At 32.9% G+C, this 27736-nt stretch overlaps 2 protein-coding genes, 1 long non-coding RNA gene and 1 pseudogene across 4 annotated transcripts in view; 1 reads left to right on the top strand and 3 right to left on the bottom strand.

Annotated features, from left to right (window-relative positions):
- LOC136063142 (uncharacterized) overlaps nucleotides 1–274 on the bottom strand; it is a 5157-nt gene extending 4883 nt beyond the window's left edge. The window contains exon 1 of the long non-coding RNA XR_010624842.1: nucleotides 135–274. This is a non-coding gene — a long non-coding RNA (uncharacterized LOC136063142). The remainder of the gene's footprint in view (nucleotides 1–134) is intronic.
- Nucleotides 275–1199: 925 nt separating this feature from the next.
- On the top strand, nucleotides 1200–2670 carry LOC111983075 (wall-associated receptor kinase-like 10; annotated as a pseudogene).
- A 5673-nt stretch (nucleotides 2671–8343) lies between these two features.
- On the bottom strand, nucleotides 8344–14344 carry LOC111991785 (RNA polymerase II C-terminal domain phosphatase-like 4). Its single transcript, XM_065763079.1, has 5 exons — nucleotides 14042–14344; nucleotides 12749–12934; nucleotides 12624–12662; nucleotides 11872–11938; nucleotides 8344–8663 (listed from the first exon to the last, which is right to left on the bottom strand). The coding sequence occupies exons 1-5, from the start codon at nucleotides 14342–14344 to the stop codon at nucleotides 8416–8418; spliced, it is 843 nt and encodes a 280-aa protein (XP_065619151.1). The 3' UTR covers nucleotides 8344–8415.
- Nucleotides 14345–18662: 4318 nt separating this feature from the next.
- On the bottom strand, nucleotides 18663–23411 carry LOC111992245 (DNA polymerase zeta processivity subunit). 2 transcript variants are annotated; one of them, XM_065763094.1, is made up of 5 exons: nucleotides 22534–23411; nucleotides 22341–22421; nucleotides 22047–22255; nucleotides 19339–19528; nucleotides 18663–19041 (listed from the first exon to the last, which is right to left on the bottom strand). In XM_065763094.1, the coding sequence occupies exons 1-5, from the start codon at nucleotides 22562–22564 to the stop codon at nucleotides 18842–18844; spliced, it is 711 nt and encodes a 236-aa protein (XP_065619166.1). In that variant the 5' UTR covers nucleotides 22565–23411; the 3' UTR covers nucleotides 18663–18841. The 2 variants fall into 2 exon arrangements, with proteins under 2 accessions (XP_065619166.1, XP_065619167.1); XM_065763095.1 differs by having other exon boundaries at nucleotides 22047–22159; nucleotides 22534–23406.
- Nucleotides 23412–27736: the final 4325 nt, after the last annotated feature.

Below are 27736 nucleotides of genomic sequence, written 5' to 3' on the forward strand. Positions count from 1 at the left end.
AAAAAAAAAAAAAAAAAAAAAAAAAAAACACACATTCATAAAAGGAAAAAAAAAAAAAAAAAAAGAACATGTTTATGAAAAGGAAACAAGAACAAGATAAAATTGTGAAAGAAAGAAACAAAGTAAGAAAATACCTGCATGAATGTATTCTACAAGAGGGGAGTATTTTAGAGGTCAAAGAAAATGAACCTCTTTGAGATCTAAAATAGTATTACTTACGGAAAAGAAATTCCTAAAGCAAAGCTTTCAGAATTTCTTTAACTTAAAAGGAGAGAGGGGTACTGAATTTTAGATTTTCTCTTTTATTTATAGAGGTATGTCTACTTAAAAAATAAGCTAGGGTTGCTTAAAAAATCAACAGATATGAATTAGGATAGGTTTTATCCCTAAAAAAAGAATCAGATAAGTTTAGACCTGAGCTTAAAAAAGAATCAGCTCGTATTATCAGTTATTAAAAAACAAAGACAAATAAAAAAATGAAAAAAAGTCATAGAATCATTTAAACCTTATTTGGGAGATTATAAAAGAATCAAATGCAGAGTAATAGAGAGAACACAATGGAATGGAATATGATGTAATTTTTTATAGTATGCTTAGGAGTCTATAAATGAAATATCCAATTAATTTTATTAGAGCATTAGCATTGAGGTGTAAAAACCCCCCAGTTGCTACTTTAGCAACTAACAAGTCAAAACCCACCCGCATCTAGGAGTGGGTCTCTATGTATTTTTTCCAATTGTGAATAGTTGGTTCTCATATATGAGAACCAACAGTTCACAAGGATGTAAAAAAAAAAAATATATATATATATATATAATGAGAAAATAGGGACAAAAAGGTAGAGAGGTAAAAGAAATAGAAGAGAAGAGAGAAAAACCAAATTTTTATATTATTTGTTGGTATAGTTTATATTATTTTAATGAGTTGTATGTAAAAATAGAAACCGGAATGTTGGATGAATTGTAAAATTGAATGGTAAAATAGATAAAGTATGTTTTGAAGATGTAAAATAAACACTTTTTTTGCATTCCCGAATGCTAGTGTTCTTAGTATTTTATTTATGTTCCATTTGTTTTTTTATTTAAATAGGGATAAAATCAATATTTCATGCCAATTTTATTAAAATAACGATTATTGTTATTTTGAGAGGAATGGGATAGAATGATCATCCCTTACAACCATTTCAAATAAGGGAACAGATGCAATATCCTTGGAAGATCAATTCTATTAGATTGATTTCCATTCCTTTCTCTCATTCCAAAGGAAGTAAGGAACTATTAAGAGGCAAAACATGTTTCTTATATATATATATATATATATATTCCCCATTAACAATTCTTAGTATTTCCTTCTCTTGTATAATTTGCCAAGTTTTTTGAGCATTCAAAGAAGATGTGTCTCTATTTTACTTGAACATATTATAACCTTTACTAGAAGGAGTAATCCTTTCCTATTTCATTGCCCTATGCAGGTATTAGCACAAGCCTTGGGTTACTATTTTTGCTAATTGTTGGATGGTGGTCCTACAAAGTGGTAAAGAAAAGGAACAACATTAAACGCAAGGAGAATTTCTTCAAACAAAATGGTGGTTTATTGCTACAACAACAATTATCTTCAAGTGAAGTTAATGTTGAGAAAACCAAATTGTTTAATTCAAAGGAACTGGAAAAGGCCACTGACCATTTTAATGTGAATAGAATACTTGGCCAAGGAGGACAAGGCACCGTTTATAAAGGCATGTTGGTAGATGGGAGGATCGTTGCAGTAAAAAAATCCAAGGTAATTGATGAAGCAAAACTCGAAGAATTCATCAATGAAGTTGTCATTCTTTCTCAAATTAACCATAGGAACGTGGTTAAGCTACTTGGTTGTTGTTTAGAAACAGAAGTTCCTCTGCTAGTTTATGAATTCATTCTTAATGGAACTCTATCTCACTATCTCAATGGCCAAAATGAGGAGTTTCCACCAACATGGGACATGCGCTTACAAATTGCCAATGAAGTTGTAGGAGCTCTTTTCTACTTACACTCAGCAACTTCCTCACCCATTTACCACTGAGACATTAAGACTACAAATATACTCTTAGATGATAAGTACAAAGCAAAAATAGCAAACTTCGAGACTTCAAGATCCATTACTGTTGATCAAGCTCACCTAACCACAGTAGTACAGGGCACTTTTGGTTATTTGGACCCTAAATATTTCCAATCAAGTTAGTTTACTGATAAGAGTGGTGTTTATAATTTTGGTGTTGTCCTTGTTGAACTCTTAACAGGAGAAAAAGTGATCTCTTCTACAAGGACACCAGAAAACAAAAGTTTAGCCACATATTTCATTCATTCAATGGAGGAGAACAATTTGTTTGATATTATTGATGCTCAAGTTATGAAGGATGCTAAGAAAGAAGAGATTATAGCTATTGCAAATCTTGCAAAAATGTGCTTGAACTTGACTGGAAAGAAACGACCAACAATGAAAGAAGTTGCAATGCAGTTGGAGGCAGTTCAAACGTTACGAAAAGCTCCTAATGTTCAACAAAAATATGAAGAGGTTGAATATGTTACAATTGAAATGTATGAGCAATGGGATGCTATTTCTACATCAGCAATGTCAAGTGCAGACAGTGGTGTAGTATCATCTTCAGACTCCCGCCCACTGTTATCTTTTTAATTAGACCGAAGTAAAACCTTTTGTTGGCATGGATTTGGGTGGGTGTGTCATTAGAGAGAGACGAAGAGAGATGGAGAGATGGACTGTTAGTAGATTGGTTTTTTAGATTTGATTTGATTTTTTTTAAAATAGCTTATGATGAAATTTTCATTTGAGTTCTTTTAATCCCTAATATGTATCTCAGTTATATCTTAATAACTGATGTGTCATTATCCACATCAACAGTTTGTAGCTCTAGCACTATTATTTTTGTAAAATTGTTTGTAGCTCTAGCACTAAATTTTTCAAATGCAAACCCTAACTATATATTTTATAGCCGAAGTACCCAAAATACTTCTGAAACTTCCAATATTACCAACATATTGCTAAAATCTCTAAAATACCAATATTCAATTCTAGATATGAGAATGCAAAAGAGCTTTCATTTATGTCAAAGCAAAGCTAACATATTAAATTTTACCCATATAATAGAAAGAAATGTTTAGTTACCACATGGTGAAAATTTCTTACCTTCAATTGAACAGTGAAACCTTATTCGATATATAACTTTTTAAATTTTCATGAAATAATTTCCAAGTAAATTTTAGCAAGTGTAAAAATTAAATTTTCAAGTACTCTTTAAAAGAAATGAATATAATTTTAAAGGTTTTTACACAAATTTGAACACTTCAATCATTTTACTTTGTGACTGGTTGGCAAAGCCATTGTCTTCCATTATGCTTTTTTCTTTCATTGCGTACTTTTCTGTTAGGACATATATGTTTTCACTTGTTAAGAACATATGTTACTTATTTATGTAAATTGGCTAATCCTTTGACAAAACGCACTCTACTTGTAATTAGGTAGTTCTACGTGTTTTTAATACTTCAAGAAACAAGGTTTCAAGGTCAAGTGTTGAAGTCATCAAGTTTGTCCAAGAAAAAGCAAGCTGAAGTGCAAAGTTTTTAAAGCTCGACACCTGCTCGACAGCTACCTCGACACCTGCTATCTGTCGAGATTTAAAATTCAGATTTCCAATCTGATTTTCTTGAGATCCGTGAATATGTTTTTGAGCCTTCTTTTCTTCTAACCCTAAACATATAAAAGGATTGTTTTAAGAGCCGTCAAGTGTGACACAAGTTGCAATATCATTGAGCAATCTCTGTTCAAGCAAATTGTATCAAAAGACAAAGTTCTTGACCTAGTTCATCTTCCTTCAAGAAGTTGCTGTGTATTTGCACCGTAGGGTTTTGTAACCAAGCATCTTCCTGCTATTCATCATAAAGGATGAACTGAAGAACTTTGCAGCCAACATTTCTTCCTTAGTTGGTGTTCTGAAGTCGCGTACTGGGATCTGCATATTGGTTAGTCACGTACTTGGAGCCCTCATCAAAGGTGGGAACTGTCGCTACAGATCAAGTCCAATTGGGTATTAGGGTAAGGGTTCAACTGTAGGTTGGTAAGGTACTTGGGATTTCTTTACTTGTAACCGCTTGATTTGATAATAATGGAGTTTCGGGAGTGGTGACCTGAAAATCACCCGGTGGGGTTTTTGCCACGAGGTTTTTCCCCATTCGTAAACAAATCACCGTGTTATTTAATTTTCGCTGTATATTTAGTTTTTGGTGATTTGTTTGTGCTTCCACGCAATTGCATGATAAATTGATTAATTAAAAACTTGGCTAATTAATTAATTGGCTTTATCACAAGGGGTCATTCAGTTTGTGGCCAATCAAGTGGTATCAGAGCAGGCACACTCTGATTAGGGTTTAATCTTTGCTGTATTAATCCATTGACCCCTGCTTGTCATGGATAGAGGACAATCTTTAATTATACCTCCTTTATTTGATGGCACTAACTATGCATATTGGAAAGTACGCATGAGAGCTTTCTTGCAGTCTTTAGATGAAAAGGTGTGGCAAGCTGTAGAGATTGGCTGGACTAAGCCAAAAGAAGAACCGGCCAATTGGGATGATGCTAAGATCAAGGCAGCAAACTTTAACAACAGAGCGTTAAATGCCCTATTTAGCACAGTCACCAATGAGGAGTTCAAAAAGATATCCTCAACTGAAATTGCTAAGGAGGCTTGGACCATCCTCCAGACAACCTATGAAGGAACAAAGGCTGTCAAAGATTCAAAACTTCAAAGGCTCACTACTAGCTTTGAAGAAATTAAGATGGAGGAGGATGAGTCGTTTGATGAGTTCTATGCCAAGCTCAAGGACATAGTGAACTCAGCCTTCAATCTTGGGGAAACCATCCCTGAACCCAAGATTGTAAGGAATGTGCTCAAATCTCTACCTGAGAGATTCCATGCCAAGATTACGGCGATAGAAGAATCAAATGACATTGACAAGATTCCTTTGACTGAGCTGGTTGGAAACTTGCAAACCTATGAGACAGGGTTATCTAGGATTGGCAAGTCAAGTAAGGCAGGTTCAACTGTAGGTTGGTAAGGTACTTGGGATTCCTTTACTTGTAACCGCTTGATTTGATAATAGTAGAGTTTCGGGAGTGGTGACCTGAAAATCACCCAGTGGGGTTTTTGCCGCGAGGTTTTTCCCCATTCGTAAACAAATCACCGTGTTATTTAATTTCTGCTACATATTTTGTTTTTGGTGATTTGTTTGTGCTTCCACGCAATTGCATGATAAATTGATTAATTAAAAACTTGGCTAATTAGTTAATTGGCTTTATCACAAGGGGTCATTCAGTTTGTGGCCTATCATTTTCTATCATCCTTAACTTAGACACAGACAAAAGAAAGAAAGAAAGAAAAAACAAATAAATAACAAAGCAATTTAAACAACCCAAGTGTAAACAATGAGATATACACAGTTTTCACATAAATGAGTGTAAGGCCAAAGAATGAGGAGTGAACATTTTGATCTCAAGTTATCAAATAACATCAGGAGAATGCAAAGTAAAATGCACTAAACAAATGACTTCAATCTCTAAAGCATAAAATTTGTTGATGAATATCTTATTAGAATTAGTTTGTGATGCTATTGAACTGATTGAGAAGAACGTTAATATATTGCATAATCTTAAAAAACCTTATCTAGCTATAACTCAAAGCCTTTTTTCCTATATACAATGTAATAATGGCAAAATCCCTTGCCTTGAACCCGATATAACCATAGTGCACACCCCTTAATTTGATCCCAATCCATATATATATATATATATATATACACACACCTATATATACCTATATATACCTTTATGTCAAAAAAGAAACATCACAAGCTAAAAGTTAGAAGAATGTTGCATACATTTTATTCTTATATGTGTACAATTTTAATTTCATGTATTGAAAAAGTGGAAAAAAATAAATAAAATTACTTTTAGGTTTCTTTTCTAATCGTGATGTATTTAATTATGGTTCCAAAATAAGTCTATTTTTAATACCAATAGATAATGGATAATTAGATTACACATATATTACACAATTAAAGTATTTTTTTCAACAAATTACTTTTTTTTTTAAGATCAAAATACTAAATTAGCCTTTGGAAGGTGAATGGTTAGGAAAATAAATAGACAAATGACAAAAAAATTAAGAATTAGCGGTCATAAATAATAATATAAATGTGAACTTAAATACCATACTAAAGCTTTCTCAAAAAAAAAATAATAATAATAATAATACCATACTAAAGAAATGCACCAAATCATCTGTTCAATTAAATCTTAGGAAAAATTACAACTTACCCACATGTGGTTTGACCAAAATTTGATTTGGCCAAAATTTAAGTTTCCTACCTATGATTTAAAATTTGACATTTTACCTACCTAAGGTTAGCTTAGTTAGAGTTCTGTAATTCATTTATATTAAAAATAGGTTTAAATATGCATTTGCTCCACTTTTTTGTCTCTCTCATCCAAAAATACAAAAAACATAAAAATACAAGATCAAATAAGAATAAAAACAATACAACGGAACACTTGCATTATGGGATTTTAAACCACATGTAAGCAACTTAAATTTTGATCAAACATCCCTATGTACAAAGTGCTTGGGGGTCTAGGGCGAAAAAGGTTCGAGCTGTAGGATTAGCAGCATGTTGTAATTATTTCTCCAAAAAAAAAAATTTTGATCAAACCTCAGGTGGATAAAGTGTCAAATTTTAAACCACAGATAGACAACTTAAATTTTGGCCAAACTACAAGTGGGTAAGTTGTAATAACCTTAAAAGAATAACCATCACTTTTCCTCAATTTTCTTCTATTTCTAAAACAAACTTCAAATTCAAAAAATTAAGGTTAAGGCACAAATGCATATCTTCACCTTTCTTCCTCTCTCAATTTCTCCATGGGGAATTTTGAAGAACAAGATCTATAAATCATCTATTTTCTTATTTTTATTTGCTTTGTATTTAGTGGGAAAACTCTAAATTTTAGTTTTGATTTGGCCAAAATTTAAGTTTCCTACCTATGATTTAAAATTTGACACTTTACCTACCTAAGGTTAGCTTAGTTAGAGTTCTGTAATTCATTTATATTAAAAATAGGTTTAAATATGTATTTGCTCCATTTTTTTGTCTCTCTCCTCCAAAAATACAAAAAACATAAAAATACAAAATCAAATAAGAATAAAAACAATACAACGGAACACTTGCATTATGGGATTTTAAACCACATGTAGGCAACTTAAATTTTGATCAAACATCCCTATGTACAAAGTGCTTGGGGGTCTAGGGCGAAAAAGGTTCGAACTATGGGATTAGCAGCATGTTGTAATTATTTCTCCAAAAAAATAAAAATTTGATCAAACCTCAGGTGGATAAAGTGTCAAATTTCAAACCACAAATATACAACTTAAATTTTGGCCAAACTACAAGTGGGTAAGTTGTAATAACCTTAAAAGAATAACCATCACTCTTCCTCAATTTTCTTCTATTTCTAAAACAAACTTCAAATTCAAAAAATTAAGGTTAAGGCACAAATGCATATCTTCACCTTTCTTCCTCTCTCAATTTCTCCATGGGGAATTTTGAAGAACAAGATCTATAAATCATCTATTTTCTTATTTTTATTTGCTTTGTATTTAGTGGGAAAACTATAAATTTTAGTTTTGATTTGGCAAAAAGGAAAGTTTCCTAAATATGATTCAAAACTATGACACTTTACCTACCTAAGGTTAGCATAATTAAGATGCACTTTTGTATATTAATTGTTAATTTTTCACATGTATTTGATTTTAGTTTTGATATTTTTCCCTCTGGGTTATCAAGTTGCTTCTTGGAAAAAAATAATAATAAATTGAGTGCGTGCTTAAAGGCTAATCTTACTCATGCGACTCTTAATGGAAGAGGGTTGAAACACTTGTCAAGGATATAGCAACCAAAGGACGTGTGTCAGTACAAGGAAAATTTGGTAGTTATTTGTTGCAAAATAGCCACCCCTCACTTGCATAGTGAGGTAGTTTTCGGTTGGAAAAATCGCCACCTTTGCCTATATATGGAGGCATAATTCTATAAGAAAAACCAGAGAAATTATTCAGAACACAAATAGAACCCTTTCAGAGACCATTAAATTAGATTCTTAGAAAGTAGTTTGTCACCTGCGATCAATTAGTTCTTTAGGCCAGTAAAAAAATCTTCATTGTCTTATGCTTGTAAATTTATGTCTGGTTGTGTATGTACTTGTGATTTCAATCAAGTATTTAAGTTTGTTACAATCTGCTATTGTTAATTTCAGTTTGATCTGATTTACTATTCGATTAGAAGTAATTTAGTGTTAGTTCAATCCAGTAGGCTCAAATCAGCTAACTTTGTTGACAGAAAAGTTCTGTTCAGGTTGCTTTTGCCACCGATAATTTGCTGCCAGTATCCACCGTGGAAGGACCAAAAACTTCTTGTGTTTCACTGCCCATTGAGCCTTCTTTGTTCCAACATCTGTTGAGACCACATGCGTTACGGATGAATCAAGCTTTGTCACACAAGTAGCTCCCAGCTGTTCTGCCATCTTCCACAGATGTTGATTTTCAGCCCGGTCTATGGTGGGAAACGCTTGCACATTCATCCTTCATTAATGGTTGAAGTTCCTCTTTGTTTTCAAACTCCTTCTCCTCCACTTTGCGCCTTTTTGACCTGCAGGTTAATAATGCATATAAGCATAGGTTGGAGTTCAAATTAGATATAGTTGAAAATGAGATGAGACACAGAAGAGCAGGAAGTCAGACAACACAACAGCATGAATACTATTCAAGTTATTCTAGGACTGCAACAAATTCCACACAACTATCCTACGTGGAAAACTGCTGTCTATCTACTAATGACCCATGGAATTGGTTGTGATCCTATTAACTATTGTGGAATCAAATTCAAGTTCCCTTTTGGTAAAATTCAATTGCGTAATCAAATTCAAGTGTACCCTTTTGGCAAAATTCAATTGCGGAATCAAATTCAAGTGTACCCTTTGGCAAAATTCAATTGTGGAACCAAATTCAAGTGTAACCTTTTGGTAAAATTGAACCATGTGTTTGCATTGGGCAATATATAAATAAGCAAACACACACTGAAGTTAGTTTTGATTTGATTTGATTATTAGGAGCATAGTTTAGTTCAGTCCAATTTAGTTTCAGTTAATTAACATAGGTCCCAGCCCTCAATTACTCAAATAAATTTTAAGCACACGATCAAATGGTTGGTTGTATTGGCCATAAAAAACACACATCACATGATTTTTGTCGGAATCGAGTTCTTCATCAAGAAACGCTGCAAAGTCTTCAGTGCTTGACTTGACCAGTGAATGTGAATCGATCATCTCCACTAATTCACTTCAGATCGAATTACAAATCTATCAAACACAAACACAGGCGACTGGTGTGGTAGCGGGACGGGGCTAGGGTTTGATTTGGTTTGGTTTCGATTCGGGGCTTTGTGTTGGGAATTTGGACAGAAGTCTTTAGTCTTATACTTATACCCGTTACATCACGTAAACGGGATAATCATTATTACATAATTATTAATATTATTAAATACTAATAATCAATATTATTATTAATTACTTCCCAAAAAAATATATTATTATTAATTAATTAATTTGATAATTTAATAAATAAACATACAAATATGAAAATTTAAATAAATAAATAAAAGAGGTAAACCACATTTTTTGTCTCTATCCTATATACTATATTTCAATTTGACCAATAACCTTTCAATTAGATCAATTTGGTTCTAACCTTTCAGTAAGATGTAAATTTAGTCTACGTCTTTATCTTTTAAATAAAAGTTAATGACGTGTCTAATGGCCAAAATAAAAAATTAACTTCTATTGATGTGAGAATAAACTAAAATTTTATTTTGACTATTTGTGATGTAAATGTAAACAACGACTCAAAATTTCATATAGAAGTTTTTTTTTTTTTTCCTTAGTAATGTATTTTTAACTATTAGTTCTCTTATTCAAAATCTATATGGCCTAAAAATATGTATAATTTTTGAAATTTCGTACACATATACAATTAGATTAAATTATAGTAGAATTCTATCTTTTATATAAATGTGTGTGTGTGTGTGTGTGAAGCAATAAATGTTTTAATGATGACATTTTTTATAGAGTTTTTAACTTATGGGTCCACTTCCGATGATTGTACTCCTTATCATCAAACCAAAATATCAATCAATTTTTTATATGGGCAGGAATTGAACTTAGGTCTCTTATTCAACTATCAAAAACTTACTAGTTAAACCAATCAGTTTTTTATGTAGACAAAGACTGAACCTAGATCTCTTATTCAATCATAAAAAACTTTACTAGTTGAACTAACTGAAACCTACCAATAATGACATATTAGTAATGTATTTTTAACGATTAGTTCTCTTGTTCAAAATCTATGGTCTAAAAGATCTATAACTTTTGTAAAGCTATACTAATGTAACTTGCAAGAAAAAATATTTATATATATATATATATATAACTTTAATATATTTTTTTTGGTTTTGGCATCGGATAAGTCATGAACCCACGATCATACCCTATTACCATTCCCATTTGTGATTTGTCTTATAAGTTAAGAGTCAGTCTCGCTAAAAAAATGGATAAGCTGCATGAAGTGATCATATTCCATAATAAAACCATTAGTTTACCATATGAAGTCTTTGATGGGATGTAGCTTGTGAAAACAGTGACAAAGAATGCTTAAGCATCCAACAAAACAGTTACATTTCCTAGCTAGTTCAATGATTTTGTTATTATCCTCATCTTTTTTTTTATTTTTTTCTCCTTGCTGATAGCCCGTTTTCCAACAAAGAGGAGCAATCTAACACCATTCCCTGATGCATATACACTATTATTTCCTGCTGGAAACAGATACTGATGAGAAATCTAATTATATGTAGACCAACTCAGCTGACACAGGTCCATCTATGGTACACACAAACACATCTTGTGGATGAGCAGATAATTAATTTTAAATATAAACACCTAAAATATGTTGAGGAATGAAATTCATTATCAAGATTAGGTTGAACTCATTCCTTCATTATGATTGAAAATGCATTGAAGTAATGAGAATTATTATTAAGTCATCTAACAAATCAATGCTTACAGGTGACTTGGAGAACTGTCAGGATCTTCAAGGCCCCATATAGTAGGGACTAGAGAGGAACATGCCAGCAACGTGAGCTTTTAATCCCCGTAAGAATGGAGATGATTGGTAGGAGAGAAAGTCCAAGCTTCATTTCATAACAAAAGAGTTAATCCCTTCTTTGGTTCATAAAGCTAGGCTCCTGGACCTTAAAGAAATGATGGACACCACACCCACAAATCAGAGAAAAAAGGCCACAACATATTCATTATTTTCGGAACATGTTTTCATACATAAACAAGAGTGCACACACCTGTATAGGTTGGTTGCTAGGTGTGTGGGTGTGGGTATGGGATTATGAAATAAGGGAAAAAAGAAGGGCAAGATGACCTAAATGGCTAAATCATGCCTCTGACCTCTGACTTTATCCAGGGCAGAATTCAGCTCACATCCCCACATCAAATAAGCAGCCCACCAGCCCCATAGCAGGGAGGGTGTGGGGTTATGGGTATCTAATTCACCCATTAAGAGGCTATTCCAAACTACAAGTACTTGTTGTTTGGAATAGCATTAACTTGTAGTTTGGAATAGCCTTTTAATGGGTGAATTAGATACCCATAACCCCACATCCTCCCTGCTATGGGTTTTAAAAAAACAAAAAAGGCCGAAGGCCCAATGTTTACAAGCCCAAGANCGGCTGAAGACAATTTTGCACCCCTTCAGAACTTCTTTCTTAACTGTTTTCAGCATCTGCAGAAAATAACATAAATATAAAATATCTTTACTAACAAAAATCTTCACAAAGAAAAACCAACTTGTCCATAATTCTCCTTTTCAAAGTTTTTAGGAAAACAGGCTACAATTTATCACATGGGATGAGGGAATCAACAGACAAATATTAATAAAGCCAACACCAAACATTTTGAAAACTAATTTCTGATCACAAAGAAGAACGCATGGTGTCCATTCAATATATTTATAACAATCATCAGCCTGCCTTAAGTAATGTTTTACTGAGAATGCATCTTCACTACTATCCCACCCACCCCCCCCCCCCCAAAAAAAAAAAAAAAGAAGCAGTATATGCATGATTTAGACCAAGTTACATTCAATAGGCCAGAACACATGCCCGGTTAAGTGAAACCAAGGCAAAATAGGGGAGAGAGAGATGTAGTGGTAATTAAGGATTTGACAAACATAAGAAACACTACATACATGAGCCAGATTTAATACCTTAACACAAAAATCATTAATTGTTCAGATTTTCTAGTCCCATTGGGACAAAATTAAAATCGTCCTTATGACAGGAATGTTAAATATACACACATGTAGAGGTGGTTGCCACTGGGGGACAGGACCGGACAACAAAAGATCAGACAAGTGAACGCAACTTAGAATAACAAATTCATGTTTCAGCTGTCAAGAAAAAAAATACCTGCCTCACATCTCTGTCAACAAGATTGTCCTTAAGTTCCTGCTATAAGGTTCCCGTACATGAGAATTTATCACACAAGAAATTTTAACATCTAATATCAACAAGTGAAACAAAGAGGGGCATACATCAAAGAACATATTATGGATTTTCTTAAGAACTTTAAGCACGGTTGCAAGTGCTCCATCAGTCTCACTTTCATCTCTCTTCAACTCAGCAAGAGATTTACAATTGAAGCGAAATTGACAACAACTTGAAGCAAAGAAAAAGTATCTTTCCATTACTATTAAATTCTCCTTATTCGTTTGCCATACCTACAAAATGCAAAACATTTACATCAAGCTTATGGTAACAGGATGGTTGCAGCCACAAAAACCTATAAGATAAATTGCAAGTCCAAAGGCCGTGAAAATGAATCAGAACAAATAACAGGTACCATTTCCCTCTGCACCTATATCTTAAAAATAACTGAATAAGTACACATATATATTCCTAAAAAATACTTTCAAGTTGGTACTAGGAAATACTTTCAAATTTCCCTTCAACAGCTTCAAACAGATTTTCAAATAACCTTTTTTTTCTATGATTTCTAATTGGATTTGAATTTTAACTGTTATTGAATAAAATAAAAATTTGGCTTTTTAAAGAAGTAACAAAACATGAGTTCCTAAGGCAGGAATTGACAAATACAAAATATAGAACTTTGTGTAATTTTTCAATCAATGCCAGACAGCTTGCTGATTTCAATGATGTTTATAAAATCTGTATATAAGCTTCAGTTTCATGCACAGGATCCATTAGATCCAAAAAATATTTCACTTGACAGGATTTTCACAACTTTTGGGAAGTTCTTGATTCCAAATCCAACATGTTTCTTCTGAATACAAAACTTGCAACATCAACATACCTCCTGTACTAATTTGAATTATCTTAAAGACACGAGCATTAGTCACATCAGCAAAGTAGAACACCAAATTCCTGAACTCTGCCGTTTTATGGAAGACAACATGAACAAACAAAGATGCAAACTACAATGGCGCCTTCGCTCTTTCATATTCACACTTGAGTTCTAGCTCATTCTATTTGAACTTCATTGTCTATATGTTTGAAATTACAACTTCAAACATGTTTCCACAGACACCAAAAGTAAATGATAAAATGATAGGCGAACCATGACTTGTAGGGCCAGTAATGTTCTTTTCTCAACCTGAGTAAGTGCTACATATTTAAAATAATGATGAAATTTCCCTTTTCCGTAATCTGAATCTTCCCTATAAATAAGAGGACTTGTAGTGTTGAAAGACTTCTTTAGTGGGTAAAACAGAGAGATTAAAAGTATTATCATGTGTAACGAATACTATCAGAGTAAAGAGAAATAAATTGGTTGAGCAGAGATATTCAGCTGATCACAATGTACCTACCTCTTCTGTATCATCAAGAATCAGAACAGCACTTTCATGCCCAAGAAAGATATCAAGATCCTTTTTATTTTTCTGCGTACGATCATCACGTGAAATCACTCTACCACTGAAGTACTCTCTTTGAGGATCAAGCAGCTCAACCATTTCCAAAGCATAGGCCCGATCACCCATTGTGTCAATGTACAACTCAAACATTTCACTAACTTCTTTTAGAAATGTGCGAACAAAGGGCCTTAGCTTCGTCATCATATGCACAGAGTTCACCATGAAGAGACTTCCTTTTGAAACATCTGTCCATTTCATAATTTTTGAATACCATAAGGCCACAAGCACATCAAGTCACTCAAATACCAAGAATGTCAAAGAAAAGACTGTGTAACCGAAACCAAAAAAATTAGACAACATATATTTTTCAAAAAGAATAAATACGCATCTTCTGCAGCAGAGCAGATATAGTGAAAAGCAAAGCCAACTTGATAATCAATCGAATCGATAAGAGAGCCTCTATTTAGTTTCCATGGCCTATAGGGGACAAGGACGCAAACAGTGAAGAAGGAATTATTCTTAAATAAATTTGCTTTTTAATTGTTGGGTGCTGAATGTTCTATGTTTTAACCATATATCTATGCAAAATGAATATCATGATAGGAAGTTTTTCCTATAACTACCAAAACTTTCCTGTTTGCAGCTTGCCTTATGCCTTATGGAACAAAAAAACTCATGGTGATTTTACAAATGAAGACAGAATTTAAGCTTGTCTTAAGTATAACAAATAAATTCTGCCAATCTTTCTTTAAAAAACGGGAGGGAGAAGGGCAAAAAAGGTGCAGACAAGTGAAAAAGAAAAGGCAGTGCTTCCCACAAGGGCAACAACATTTTGTGGGAAAATAAAAAGATTCCACCAGAAATTCCTCAAAACTTCCCGTGGTTCATGGTTATGGTGATTTTACGACATAAGACTGCATAAGCAATAAAGTAAACTATATCCTTTTCATTTCTTTGGAAGTTTTACCAACCTTTGGTTAAAATGTAACTTGCAAGAAAAAATATTTATATATATATATATATATAACTTTAATATATTTTTTTTGGTTTTGGCATCGGATAAGTCATGAACCCACGATCATACCCTATTACCATTCCCATTTGTGATTTGTCTTATAAGTTAAGAGTCAGTCTCGCTAAAAAAATGGATAAGCTGCATGAAGTGATCATATTCCATAATAAAACCATTAGTTTACCATATGAAGTCTTTGATGGGATGTAGCTTGTGAAAACAGTGACAAAGAATGCTTAAGCATCCAACAAAACAGTTACATTTCCTAGCTAGTTCAATGATTTTGTTATTATCCTCATCTTTTTTTTTATTTTTTTCTCCTTGCTGATAGCCCGTTTTCCAACAAAGAGGAGCAATCTAACACCATTCCCTGATGCATATACACTATTATTTCCTGCTGGAAACAGATACTGATGAGAAATCTAATTATATGTAGACCAACTCAGCTGACACAGGTCCATCTATGGTACACACAAACACATCTTGTGGATGAGTAGATAATTAATTTTAAATATAAACACCTAAAATATGTTGAGGAATGAAATTCATTATCAAGATTAGGTTGAACTCATTCCTTCATTATGATTGAAAATGCATTGAAGTAATGAGAATTATTATTAAGTCATCTAACAAATCAATGCTTACAGGTGACTTGGAGAACTGTCAGGATCTTCAAGGCCCCATATAGTAGGGACTAGAGAGAAAGGAACATGCCAGCAACGTGAGCTTTTAATCCCCGTAAGAATGGAGATGATTGGTAGGAGAGAAAGTCCAAGCTTCATTTCATAACAAAAGAGTTAATCCCTTCTTTGGTTCATAAAGCTAGGCTCCTGGACCTTAAAGAAATGATGGACACCACACCCACAAATCAGAGAAAAAAGGCCACAACATATTCATTATTTTCGGAACATGTTTTCATACATAAACAAGAGTGCACACACCTGTATAGGTTGGTTGCTAGGTGTGTGGGTGTGGGTATGGGATTATGAAATAAGGGAAAAAAGAAGGGCAAGATGACCTAAATGGCTAAATCATGCCTCTGACCTCTGACTTTATCCAGGGCAGGATTCAGCTCACATCCCCACATCAAATAAGCAGCCCACCAGCCCCATAGCAGGGAGGGTGTGGGGTTATGGGTTTCTAATTCACCCATTAAGAGGCTATTCCAAACTACAAGTACTTGTTGTTTGGAATAGCATTAACTTGTAGTTTGGAATAGCCTTTTAATGGGTGAATTAGATACCCATAACCCCACATCCTCCCTGCTATGGGTTTTAAAAAAACAAAAAAGGCCGAAGGCCCAATGTTTACAAGCCCAAGATGTGTTTCATATTATATATGTATACAAAATATAAGGATGTGCAAAAAATCGAGAAACCAAAAAAAACTAGCCGGATTGTTGAAAAAATTTCAATTCGGTTTCAATGCAGTTCAGTTTCAGTTTTCATTTCATAAAAACCAAAAATTTCGGTTTCGATTTTGGTGGTAGGTTTGTATGCACCGATCCGGCCGAAACCAAAAATATTATAATATATCTTATATTACATATATAATATGAAACATAGCTTGGGCTTGCAAACATTGGGCCTTCAGCTTTTTATTTGATTTTATAAACATTAGGCCTTTGGCCTTCTTTTTTTTTTCTTGAAACCCACATGTTTGGCCTCCGGCCTTTTTATTTAAAATAAAAACATTGGCCTCTTGCTATTTAAAACCCAATAACCCATTAGATTAACTAATTAAACTAAAAACAAAAGACATTTTAGAAACCCTACCTTACATACCCCACAACTCACACTTTTTAGTTTTCATTCTCACTCTCAAACAACCTCCACACTACACACTCCACACTCCACTCTAGTCTGATTCTACCTCTGCCGCTAGCCTCCCCTTTTCTTTCACTCTCAGTCTCTTTTGATCATCGGCGGTTCGACTTCGTTCTTTACTTCTTTTGATCATCGGTATGATTCTTCTCTCCCTCTTCCCATTTCTTTCTTGATTTTCTTTGTTCTTCAATAGCACTGCCCCTCTCTCTATTACTTTGTGTTTTTATATGTGATTAATGTTAGAGATTTGAAAATGTCAATATGTTATTAAAGTTAGAGTTTTGAAAATCTCAAAAACTAAAAACCAACCAAAATCGACTGAAGCCGAAATTGAAAATTTCCAATTATTTCGATCGGTTTCAGTTAAGAACTTCACAAGCCAAAAATTTTGGTTTCGGTTGGCTAAACACTAAGAATACCGATCGAACCGAACCGAACCAATTACAGCCCTATTATATATACCATATGCACTAGAATGATAAGTTATATCTTTACTTTGACTCTTTTTGATAAGTTATAAAAGTTCTATTAAAGAAAAGCACAAACCTCCCAATTTACAAGAGGTATAATTTAGAGCAACCGCATTAATATGTGTAAAATTTCTCTTCTATTTTAGCATAAAAATCTACTTTTTCTATTTTACACGGTCACTTTTACAAAACACCCACATCAGACTATCTATTATACACCCCTTTTTATTTAAATATTCATTTTTTATTATTATTTTTACCTTTATTTTTTCTCACGTGTTATCTCTCCTTCTCATCTCTCACACATTCTCTCATCTCTCAGCTCTCTTCTCTTCAGAGTTCAAACCACCACAAAACTTCTCTGACTTAACCTCCATAGCCAAAACTCAAATAGGCACCACAAAGGCGAACATCGATGGCTAGGCCTCCATTTCCTTCATCTATTGTTGTCGTTGTTTGCTATTGTTGCTGCTGCTTATTCGATGCTGTCATTGCTTCTTTTTTTTTTTTTTGCTATTGCTATAGCCACTGCTTCTTCTTCTTCTTCATCTTGACCACTTCTTCTTCTTTGTTGATGATTCACATATATTTGTATATGGGTTTGATGAGTTTAAGATTTAGATTTAAGAAAACCATACGGGTTTGATGAGTTAAGATCTAAATCTAGGATTTGTTTGATGATTTTGATGATTTGTCTAGAATTGATGATTTGTATAGAGGAGATAGAGATGGAAGAGAGTCAGGTGGAGAAGGGAGAGAGAGTTAATGGAGAAGAGAGAAAATATGACTTGAGAAGTGAGAGAAAAAATTATAAAAAAAATAAAATACAAAGCTACAGTGACCATACATATATACACAGTTACTGTAGAAAAATGTGTAAATATGCACACTTTTAGAAGCATTGATGTGGAGCATTTTTAGGCAAAATGTGTAAAATTTTGTATCTTTTTGTATTATGCAATTTTAGGCGAAATGTGTAAATTTTGTATCTCTTTGTATTATGCAAAGGTTTACATCCACTGATGCGGATGCTCTAAGAAGGCCATATCTTTACTAGATTCTCGCTCCTTCTAGGTAATATCATCTTAATTGCTTCCTGCTTTCCCCCAAGGCTAAGCACACTCGACCTCTCGGTCAGCTTCCACTTCTATGTCAAGCATCATAACTACAATCTCTTGACTTTGTAAATTTTCTTTCAACAAAGGTGCAATTCTTCAATAGTAAGCAATAGTAAGTACTAAATCATTGTGGTTTGTAAACTAAATATATGCTAAATGGAGAATAAGGTTACTTTTTTGGCAGCAGATTTACAAGGACAGTCTTTATATTTTTTTTGCGCTATATCAGAGTATACATATTTCTAAATCATATTGAAAAAAATAAAAATGTAAGTACCTGCCTAAAGGTTCATATACACATATATACAGTGTTGTCATACTTCCCCATTTTAAGGCTTTGGTTCAGATAAACTTGGATGTTCTATATATAACTGTACACAAAGAGGTTCGCTACTCATTGACTTAATAGGGGTCAGGAGGGGAGGTTGCTCCCACTGCCTTGTGTCCGTTGGGATCCATTGCTCCACATCCTTGTTTGCACTAGCTTCTGGAAGGGATCGAAAGTAAGCAGTTATCTCCCACCTGTAGTCTGTCAAAAGAGAAGTGTGTGGGTGCAGGTGGGGGGTAGATTAGAGGCCTACCCTTAATTCTAAACATAAAAGGAAAAAAAAAATCCAGGATATAGATCATGAATGCAGCAAACACTTGAAAATTCCTTCAAGCATAGGAATCAACACCAAGGCATTTGATAAATAATGGAAAGCCATAACAAAATAATATAAAATAAAAAAATAATAATAAAAAAGGCATATTTTGTAACACATGTATACAGAATGAAGTATTAAACTGAGAAGCAATATACTGAACTGCTATATTCAGAACTTACCGCGGGGAAGAACCTTAGTAAGAGATTCTGAGACCGAAAGCTTGATTAAGAATGATCTAAGAGAGAACTCCAGGTCAGCTTCTTCAACCTTTGAGCCATATGACAGATTCACTGCAAGCTTGAAAACAAAACGCTCCACTGGGACGCCGTCAGTGTTGAAAAAAATAACTGCTGCTCTCTCCACCATTCCCTATTTGTGAAGGACAAGGCTGTTTCAGTTGTTAATCATAATATGAAACCAAAATCTTAATATTCTTTGATAAAATTTATGTTTAGGCAACTCAATTCAAATAACTAATTGCAACACAAGTTTTATACATCCCTATATGATGATTGGAAACATTCAAATACAAAAGGGAGGAGCCTCTCTGTTACAGTTACTTGAATTTTTAATTCAAGTAAAAATTATAGGAGATTATGATGCCAGAAGTTGGTTGAAGAAATTATGAGAGAAGCAAATCTTATCTTTAACTAACGGATATAATTAGACAATACCAGAGATTCTATACAAGAAGAAGGGTGACTCTGACAGTGGACACTACCCCATTTACCACTCAAATTTTCTTTTCTTCTTTGGAGGCCCTCCACTTATTTCCATTAAAACTTTCAACATTTGGGTCTATGTTTTGTAACACTTTAATGGTTAATAATCACCCAAATGGCAATAGAGAATCATTCTGAAATTAAAACATAATATATGATCAATCTTTCAAAGTTAACTAAAACCAATATGGTCAGCTAGACATAACCTATTGTTTCCTCCTTACTTAAATATAACATGTGAATTTTTTCAATACAAGCCAAGCAGTGAAATTCTCCAATATAAAAGCCCACTTTAACACCTGAGTATGGGCTCTACTAATATAGGACATATATTTTATTTAACTTACAACAAATTGAGAAGGAAACTAACAAATTTACCATGCCAACCACTCAAACCTTTCAGAAGTTATTGGTTACAAACTTAACAAAGCATCATGAACTTGAGGATTGAGGAGATTGGTTATCTTTGCGATCCATAACACTAATAAATACTATTATGTATGCGTCTCTATAAGCTGCAATTTCTGTGCCGCTCCAATTTGGTTAGCTGACTCTCTATTTTTGGGTTTGGAAATGCTTGCCAATTGCAGCCCTTCTGATGTTGTCTTGTGCTTATGTTTCAAATTTTCACCAACTCTCAAGTTGATAACCATACATCACAGTTGTGCTTATTATTCTAGGTAAAATAAACAAAGATACAAAGATGATCTACAAAGTATTACAAAATTAGGAATACAAATATATTCTTGTAGCCCTGTAATGACTGAGCCACATCAATCTAGAGAGACCTATACGTGCATACATACATTCAATAAGCTCTTACATCCAAAAAGAAAAATCTACCTATATGCAGTTGCCCATTGCAGATAGATAACACCCCTTTTATGTTAAACATAGTTTGTGGCTCAAAATTATTGGAACCATAACAATATACCTCCCAAATTATATAGCCAAGAAAAAAGATCTAACGCACGTCTAAGTTCTAACTTGACCTTAACAGGTTTGTATTATGGGCAGAGGTGAAGCTGCATTGGTGAATTTTAAGGATGTTGATAAAAAATATATACTATAATGTATAATCAAAATGACAAAACTTTGCATCAAAAAAAAAATGACAAAACTTAGATACGGTTACTTAGGTTCCCAATTGAAATAAACCACATAACTGTATTGGCCAATGTAACAATACAACCATTAGGTACAACAACACGGCCTAATTCTCACATAATAAAAATGTTTCAAAATTGGCCACATTACTAATATGTTTGGGAAATTAGACTAACATGCAAAAAAAAGCCCAACAACATCTAAGAAATTGTACCTGAGTTTTACCCAGATTGAGAATCTCACGTCAATGACCCAAAAAAAAAAAAAAACATTGGTGAATAGCAAAAATGAGTCTCAAATCAATGGCAGATTCTGTCTGGGTTCAACTGAAAACTAAAAACCCATATGACAAAACAACATTTTGATAATTTTTCTTTTTCATCTTTGATTATATGAGAAACTTTGAAGAGTCAGTGACTGGGTTCAATCTAATTCTAACATATCTAAAATATTCATTACTGCTCTCCAAGAATTGGGTTCAATCTAATTCTAACATATCTAAAATATTCATTACTGTTCTCCAAGTCTCAGTTATTCAACATAATAAGTTTATCATTGTATGAAAATATGCGAGTTGCAGCCAAAATGAATAACATAAAAGTTAGTATGTATGGGTTACCTGAGATTTTGGCAGTGGCACGATAGAGAAGAATGAACAGAGGAGATAACTGTGAGGGGGTTTTGGCGTTTTTAGAAACGTATTTCCAAATAAAAACGCGATGCCAAGAACACGTCTTTTCTTTCGCGTTTACCCTTAAAAAGAGTTCATTTTTTTTTTTAATTTANTTAACAAAGCATCATGAACTTGAGGATGACTATCCAATCAAAAAGAATAAGTATTTGCAATTTGTTTTCCATAGCATTTATAATATTATTTTTACATTACAAAAATAAAAACATCACCATGACTAATAGCATACACTAAAAGATCCTTTATCTACATAGAACATTAGAAATTGCAATGACCGAAAAAGGAGGGGGGGGGGGGGGGGAGGACTCATTTTATAGATTTAGCATCATCAATTTAAATATTATTTATAACTAAATCCAAAACCAACCTTTTGGATAAAAGGAAGAAGACCAAAGACAGCAGAATGTATATAATCTCTGAGCTGAGGGTGGCGAGCCCTCTGAACCACCAAATTCATATACCTCCTCCTCTCAAATGCACCTTTCATCCACAAATTCACCATCACCCAATTCATCAAGTAGGTATATATAGATAACACAATATCAGAATGCACTTCTCCTTTTCTTTCTTTTCCTCCTGTTTTGATGCATATAAATTTTATAGGCAACCAAACACACACACACACACACACACACAGAGAAGGGTTTAAAGAGAAACTAACCAGAAGGGTAAACCCCTTTGAGGAAAACAATAGAAGTGATCGCCACTTCCAAGAATTCAACCAAAATCCGAGCTGTTTCACCTGCCATTAATTTTCACTCACACTCAGTTTCTTTTTTCTGTTTTCCTTTTTCTTTTTTTCAATTTAAAAGGAAAAAAAGGTATAAGAGAAAAGGAAGTAATAAAGTTAAAACCTTGAGGAGATTGGTTATCTTTGCGATCCATAACACTAATAAATACTATTATGTATGCGTCTCTATAAGCTGCAATTTCTGTGCCGCTCCAATTTGGTTAGCTGACTCTCTATTTTTGGGTTTGGAAATGCTTGCCAATTGCAGCCCTTCTGATGTTGTCTTGTGCTTATGTTTCAAATTTTCACCAACTCTCAAGTTGATAACCATACATCACAGTTGTGCTTATTATTCTAGGTAAAATAAACAAAGATACAAAGATGATCTACAAAGTATTACAAAATTAGGAATACAAATATATTCTTGTAGCCCTGTAATGACTGAGCCACATCAATCTAGAGAGACCTATACGTGCATACATACATTCAATAAGCTCTTACATCCAAAAAGAAAAATCTACCTATATGCAGTTGCCCATTGCAGATAGATAACACCCCTTTTATGTTAAACATAGTTTGTGGCTCAAAATTATTGGAACCATAACAATATACCTCCCAAATTATATAGCCAAGAAAAAAGATCTAACGCACGTCTAAGTTCTAACTTGACCTTAACAGGTTTGTATTATGGGCAGAGGTGAAGCTGCATTGGTGAATTTTAAGGATGTTGATAAAAGTATATACTATAATGTATAATCAAAATGACAAAACTTTGCATCAAAAAAAAAATGACAAAACTTAGATACGGTTACTTAGGTTCCCCAATTGAAATAAACCACATAACTGTATTGGCCAATGTAACAATACAACCATTAGGTACAACAACACGGCCTAATTTCTCACATAATAAAAATGTTTCAAAATTGGCCACATTACTAATATGTTTGGGAAATTAGACTAACATGCAAAAAAAAGCCCAACAACATCTAAGAAATTGTACCTGAGTTTAAGATTACAATTAACATCCGGATTTTTTTTTTTTTTTTTCTAAAAAAATAAAATCATAAACTAAAGATAGCAATGGGACGGGACAGCATATTAATCATACTGCTCTATAAGTAATTACTGTGTAGTTCAAGATTATTGCTCCTTCCTCTCGTATGAAAAGTAGGTCATATATTTTTCCACTTTATTCCCTATTTGAGACAAAAAAAAAAAAAAACCAACACATGTAGTGTAAGAGTAGGATAGATCAAGGTCAAAACGAGTTGGAGACACATTATCATTTCTAATGAAGTGACTTGACATTAATGAGGTAAAGATAATGAAAAGGAGAAAGACAATTGTGAAAGTGGTAAGAGATAGAAAAAGTAAAAAAATATTATACTCATAATATTTTTACAACACTTTCACAACAAATTCTAAGTAATAGATTGTTACTGATTCTTATTGGTGAACAAAAAAGTAACTTTAGTGGTTCAAATTAAAACAAATAACAATTACTACCTGTGATTTGTTGTAAAAATATTATGAACATAATAATTCTTAAAAAAAGTTAAAAAAAATTTACTTAAAAAAAAAAAAAAAAAGTGAGGAGATATGTATAGAATATACTAAATTGATTTGTCCTCTTAGATATCAAGAGTCAAGATACCCACCATTGATATGTATACAAAATACCAAATTGTTAAATTTCCCATGCCACATTTCGTGAACAGTAATACCCAAAAATGAGAGCATCTCCAGTAAATTAACCAAATTTTTGTACTGTTTGGCTAATGAACAGTGACATTTAGCTTTTACCTACCCACTTTTTCAAATACACTTCCAACAAATTCTCTATCACATTATCTATCTCATTTAAATATTATTTCTTCATTCATTCATTATTTATTATTTATCATCATTTATTCTTCATATATTTATTCCCAACAATTATATTTTTTAATGAAAAGTGTTATATTTACAACATTTTTTGCAATACTTTTACAACAAAATTTATGTGAAAAGTTGTTACTAGTTCTAATTTGAACCACCACTGAAATTATATTTTTACTCACCAATATAGCATTCAATTAGCCACTGCTTGACTTTAAATGTGCATACACACACAAATATATATATATATATATATATACTGTCAAATTTGGAGATCTAATCAGAATGCACTAAATTTTAGAATATTCTAATAATCTTTTTATGTAATCCTCCTTCTTTCTCCTTTCATTTCCCTATGTTCCAAACATACCTCATTTAAAATAATTAATTAATTAATTAATTTGAAGCATTTTGCTTGTACATTCCATTTAGCTAGTAGTTACTTTTTGTTTACCTCTTAAAAAAAAAAAAAACTTTTTGTTTGAAAAATAACTGGGAGTATACTTAATTACATTCCATGACATGCAATAGTACGGACCCAGGAAGGGGACCAAAGGGGCCCGAATTCAGAGGGTAACTTCCTTAACTGCCACAAAGGTCACCTCTTCGGGAACTGCGTTGAGATTCGAGCGATACAACTTTTGGTTGGAAGTGCGCTTAGTCTAGCCCTTTGTAAATTCACTTCGTCCGTCACTATTGAAGGACGAGGTCTAGCTCTTTATCAACTCACCTCGTCCGTCACTATTGAAGGACGAGGTTCATAGCCCGCTCGTCCTTCATTGGACGGGCGTGTAGAAGGAGAGATGTGGTAATGGAGGGACGAATGTATTAAACGCTCTCAACTCTGCTATGGACGACCACAAGGACGAGTGTTTGAACTTGGTGTTTTTTTCTTGCACCATCAATATTTACAACATTTTTTGCAATACTTTTGCAACAAAATTTATGTGAAAAGTTGTTACTAGTTCTAATTTGAACCACCACTGAAATTATATTTTTACTCACCAATGTAGCATTCAATAAGCCACTGCTTGACTTTAAATGTGCATACACACACAAATATATATATATATATATATACTATCAAATTTGGAGATCTAATCAGAATGCACTAAATTTTAGAATATTCTAATAATCTTTTTATGTAATCCTCCTTCTTTCTCCTTTCATTTCCCTATGTTCCAAACATACCTCATTTAAAATAATTAATTAATTAATTAATTTGAAGCATTTTGCTTGTACATTCCATTTAGCTAGTAGTTACTTTTTGTTTACCTCTTAAAAAAAAAAAAAACTTTTTGTTTGAAAAATAACTGGGAGTATACTTAATTACATTCCATGACATGCAATAGTACGGACCCAGGAAGGGGACCAAAGGGGCCCGACCCCAGGCCTTATGAAAAAAGTAACAACAAGTACATTTTACATATAATAGGTGTAAGCCCAAAATAATAATAGGTATAAGCCCAAAAATATGTATAGTTAGGCACCTCTTTCGTGTAGCATGGTCTTCTTCCCTCCAAAATCATCAGCCCAACTTAACCCAGTTCAGCCTAAATTCATGTAAATTTTCAACCCAAAACATAATATATTTTATTAAAAAACAAAAAACAAAAATAAATTAGCAAAATAAAAACCAATAGTATTTTGTGTCTTTTATTTTTGTTAATAGATAAATGCAAGTTAATGTATTAATATTAAAAAATAATAATTTTATTATTAAAAACACACGGGAAGAGAAAAGAAGATCTTAAAGAAATTGATAGAAGCGTAGCTTAAAACCTCTTTAACTCACACTTAATCCACTGTTTTATTTTTTTTGAGATGAAATTATCAAAATAAAACCAAATTTAAGAAATAAACAAGCAAACATGGGCCAAAACAATGGGAATCAGAGTAACAAACATTACGAAACCCATAAGCTGAAAGATTAAGTCACAATCTCATACATAACTAATTAACTACCAGTATATAATTTAGAATTTATACCCAAAAAAAAAATTACATGGTAGCTTTAGGAGGTGAATAAATTATTTTGGTTTTTTGGCAGGTGAAAGCATGAAAACTCATTGCAATGTAACAAAATAATTTAAATAAAGAGTGGGGGAAAGATTGTACAACCCACCTATACAAATTTTTTTTATTTGTAATTTATCCCCAGTTTGGAGAGAGAGAGAGAGACTGTTAAAATTTAATACCAAAATCAATATTCTTGTTCCTTTTTTTTTTTCTAAAAATATTGGTAACGTTAAGGTACCTTAGCTTTGTGCTAATAAAAATGGTGTTTATCGTACTTATGCCTATTGTGTGCAAGCCGACCCTCTTATAATTATAACCTTTCCCCATCCCTTTTCAGTTTTACCTTACCTTCTCTCTCACCCTCAACAAGATTCAACTCCTTTGCTACCATTTTTCAATGGCTGAATTGGATTTGTAACACACACAAAGTGCCTCAAAAACTGCTTCTATATAACGCTTGCATAAAGGCTGTAAAATGCATTGCCATGAGTGTTACAAACACCCCTAAAAGGAACAAGAATATTCCCATCGAAAAAAAAAAAAAAAAAAAAAAAANAAAAAAAAAAAAAAAACCAAAACAATGTAAAAAGTTATAACTGTATCTAAAAATATATAGTTTTAAAAAGATTTACATAGGCCAAATAAGCTTAATATCTTATATCCTGTTCAGATTTGCATGAGATTACTATTAAAAAGAAAATATTAATTTTTGAGAATAATTCAGATATATATATATATATATATATATATATTAATTTCATGAGAATAATATCTGTCAACCTTAGGCCATGTTTGGATTTTTTTTTTTTTTTTGATCTCTTATTACTCAATCAATTTCGGTTACTCATTACTCATCACTTAAAACATCCCACCCCATTTGGCATCATCACTCAATATTTTTCACACTGTTTGTAGGCCTCATACCTGTCACTTGGTGTTTTTTTTTTTTTTTTTTCCAAGTACCCAAACTCACCGAACGCAGTGAAAAAAAAAAAAAAAACCCAGAATTGAAGACTGAACCAGGAGAAGAAAGGAAAAAAAAGAAAAGATTGGTCGAAAGTTGCGGTTGAGTGGGTCCCCCATGTGTGTTTAATTACAAAAATGCCATTGAATTATGAGTTATGGAAACTGAAAACAGCTAAAATGTGTTTTTAGTTTCTATAACTCATAACTCAAAAATCAGATAATTGAGTGATGGAAACAGAGTTATGAAAACAGAGTTATCCCCTTCCCAAACAGATTTCTTGCTATGGGTTCTACCATTTTTGAGTTATGAGTTATAGAAACAGAGTTATGAGTTATGAAAATCAAAAATCCAAACACCCTCTTTAATCACTATGCTAACTTATTAGCATTGTTTGGTCTTATTTACAAGGAGAATTAAAGTTCGAATCTTCCTTCAACGCTTGTTATAATAAATAGATTATTAA

This window comes from Quercus suber, unplaced genomic scaffold (genome assembly GCF_002906115.3).
Source record: "Quercus suber isolate HL8 unplaced genomic scaffold, Cork oak 2.0 scaffold_491, whole genome shotgun sequence".
Taxonomy (NCBI): Eukaryota; Viridiplantae; Streptophyta; class Magnoliopsida; order Fagales; family Fagaceae; genus Quercus; species Quercus suber.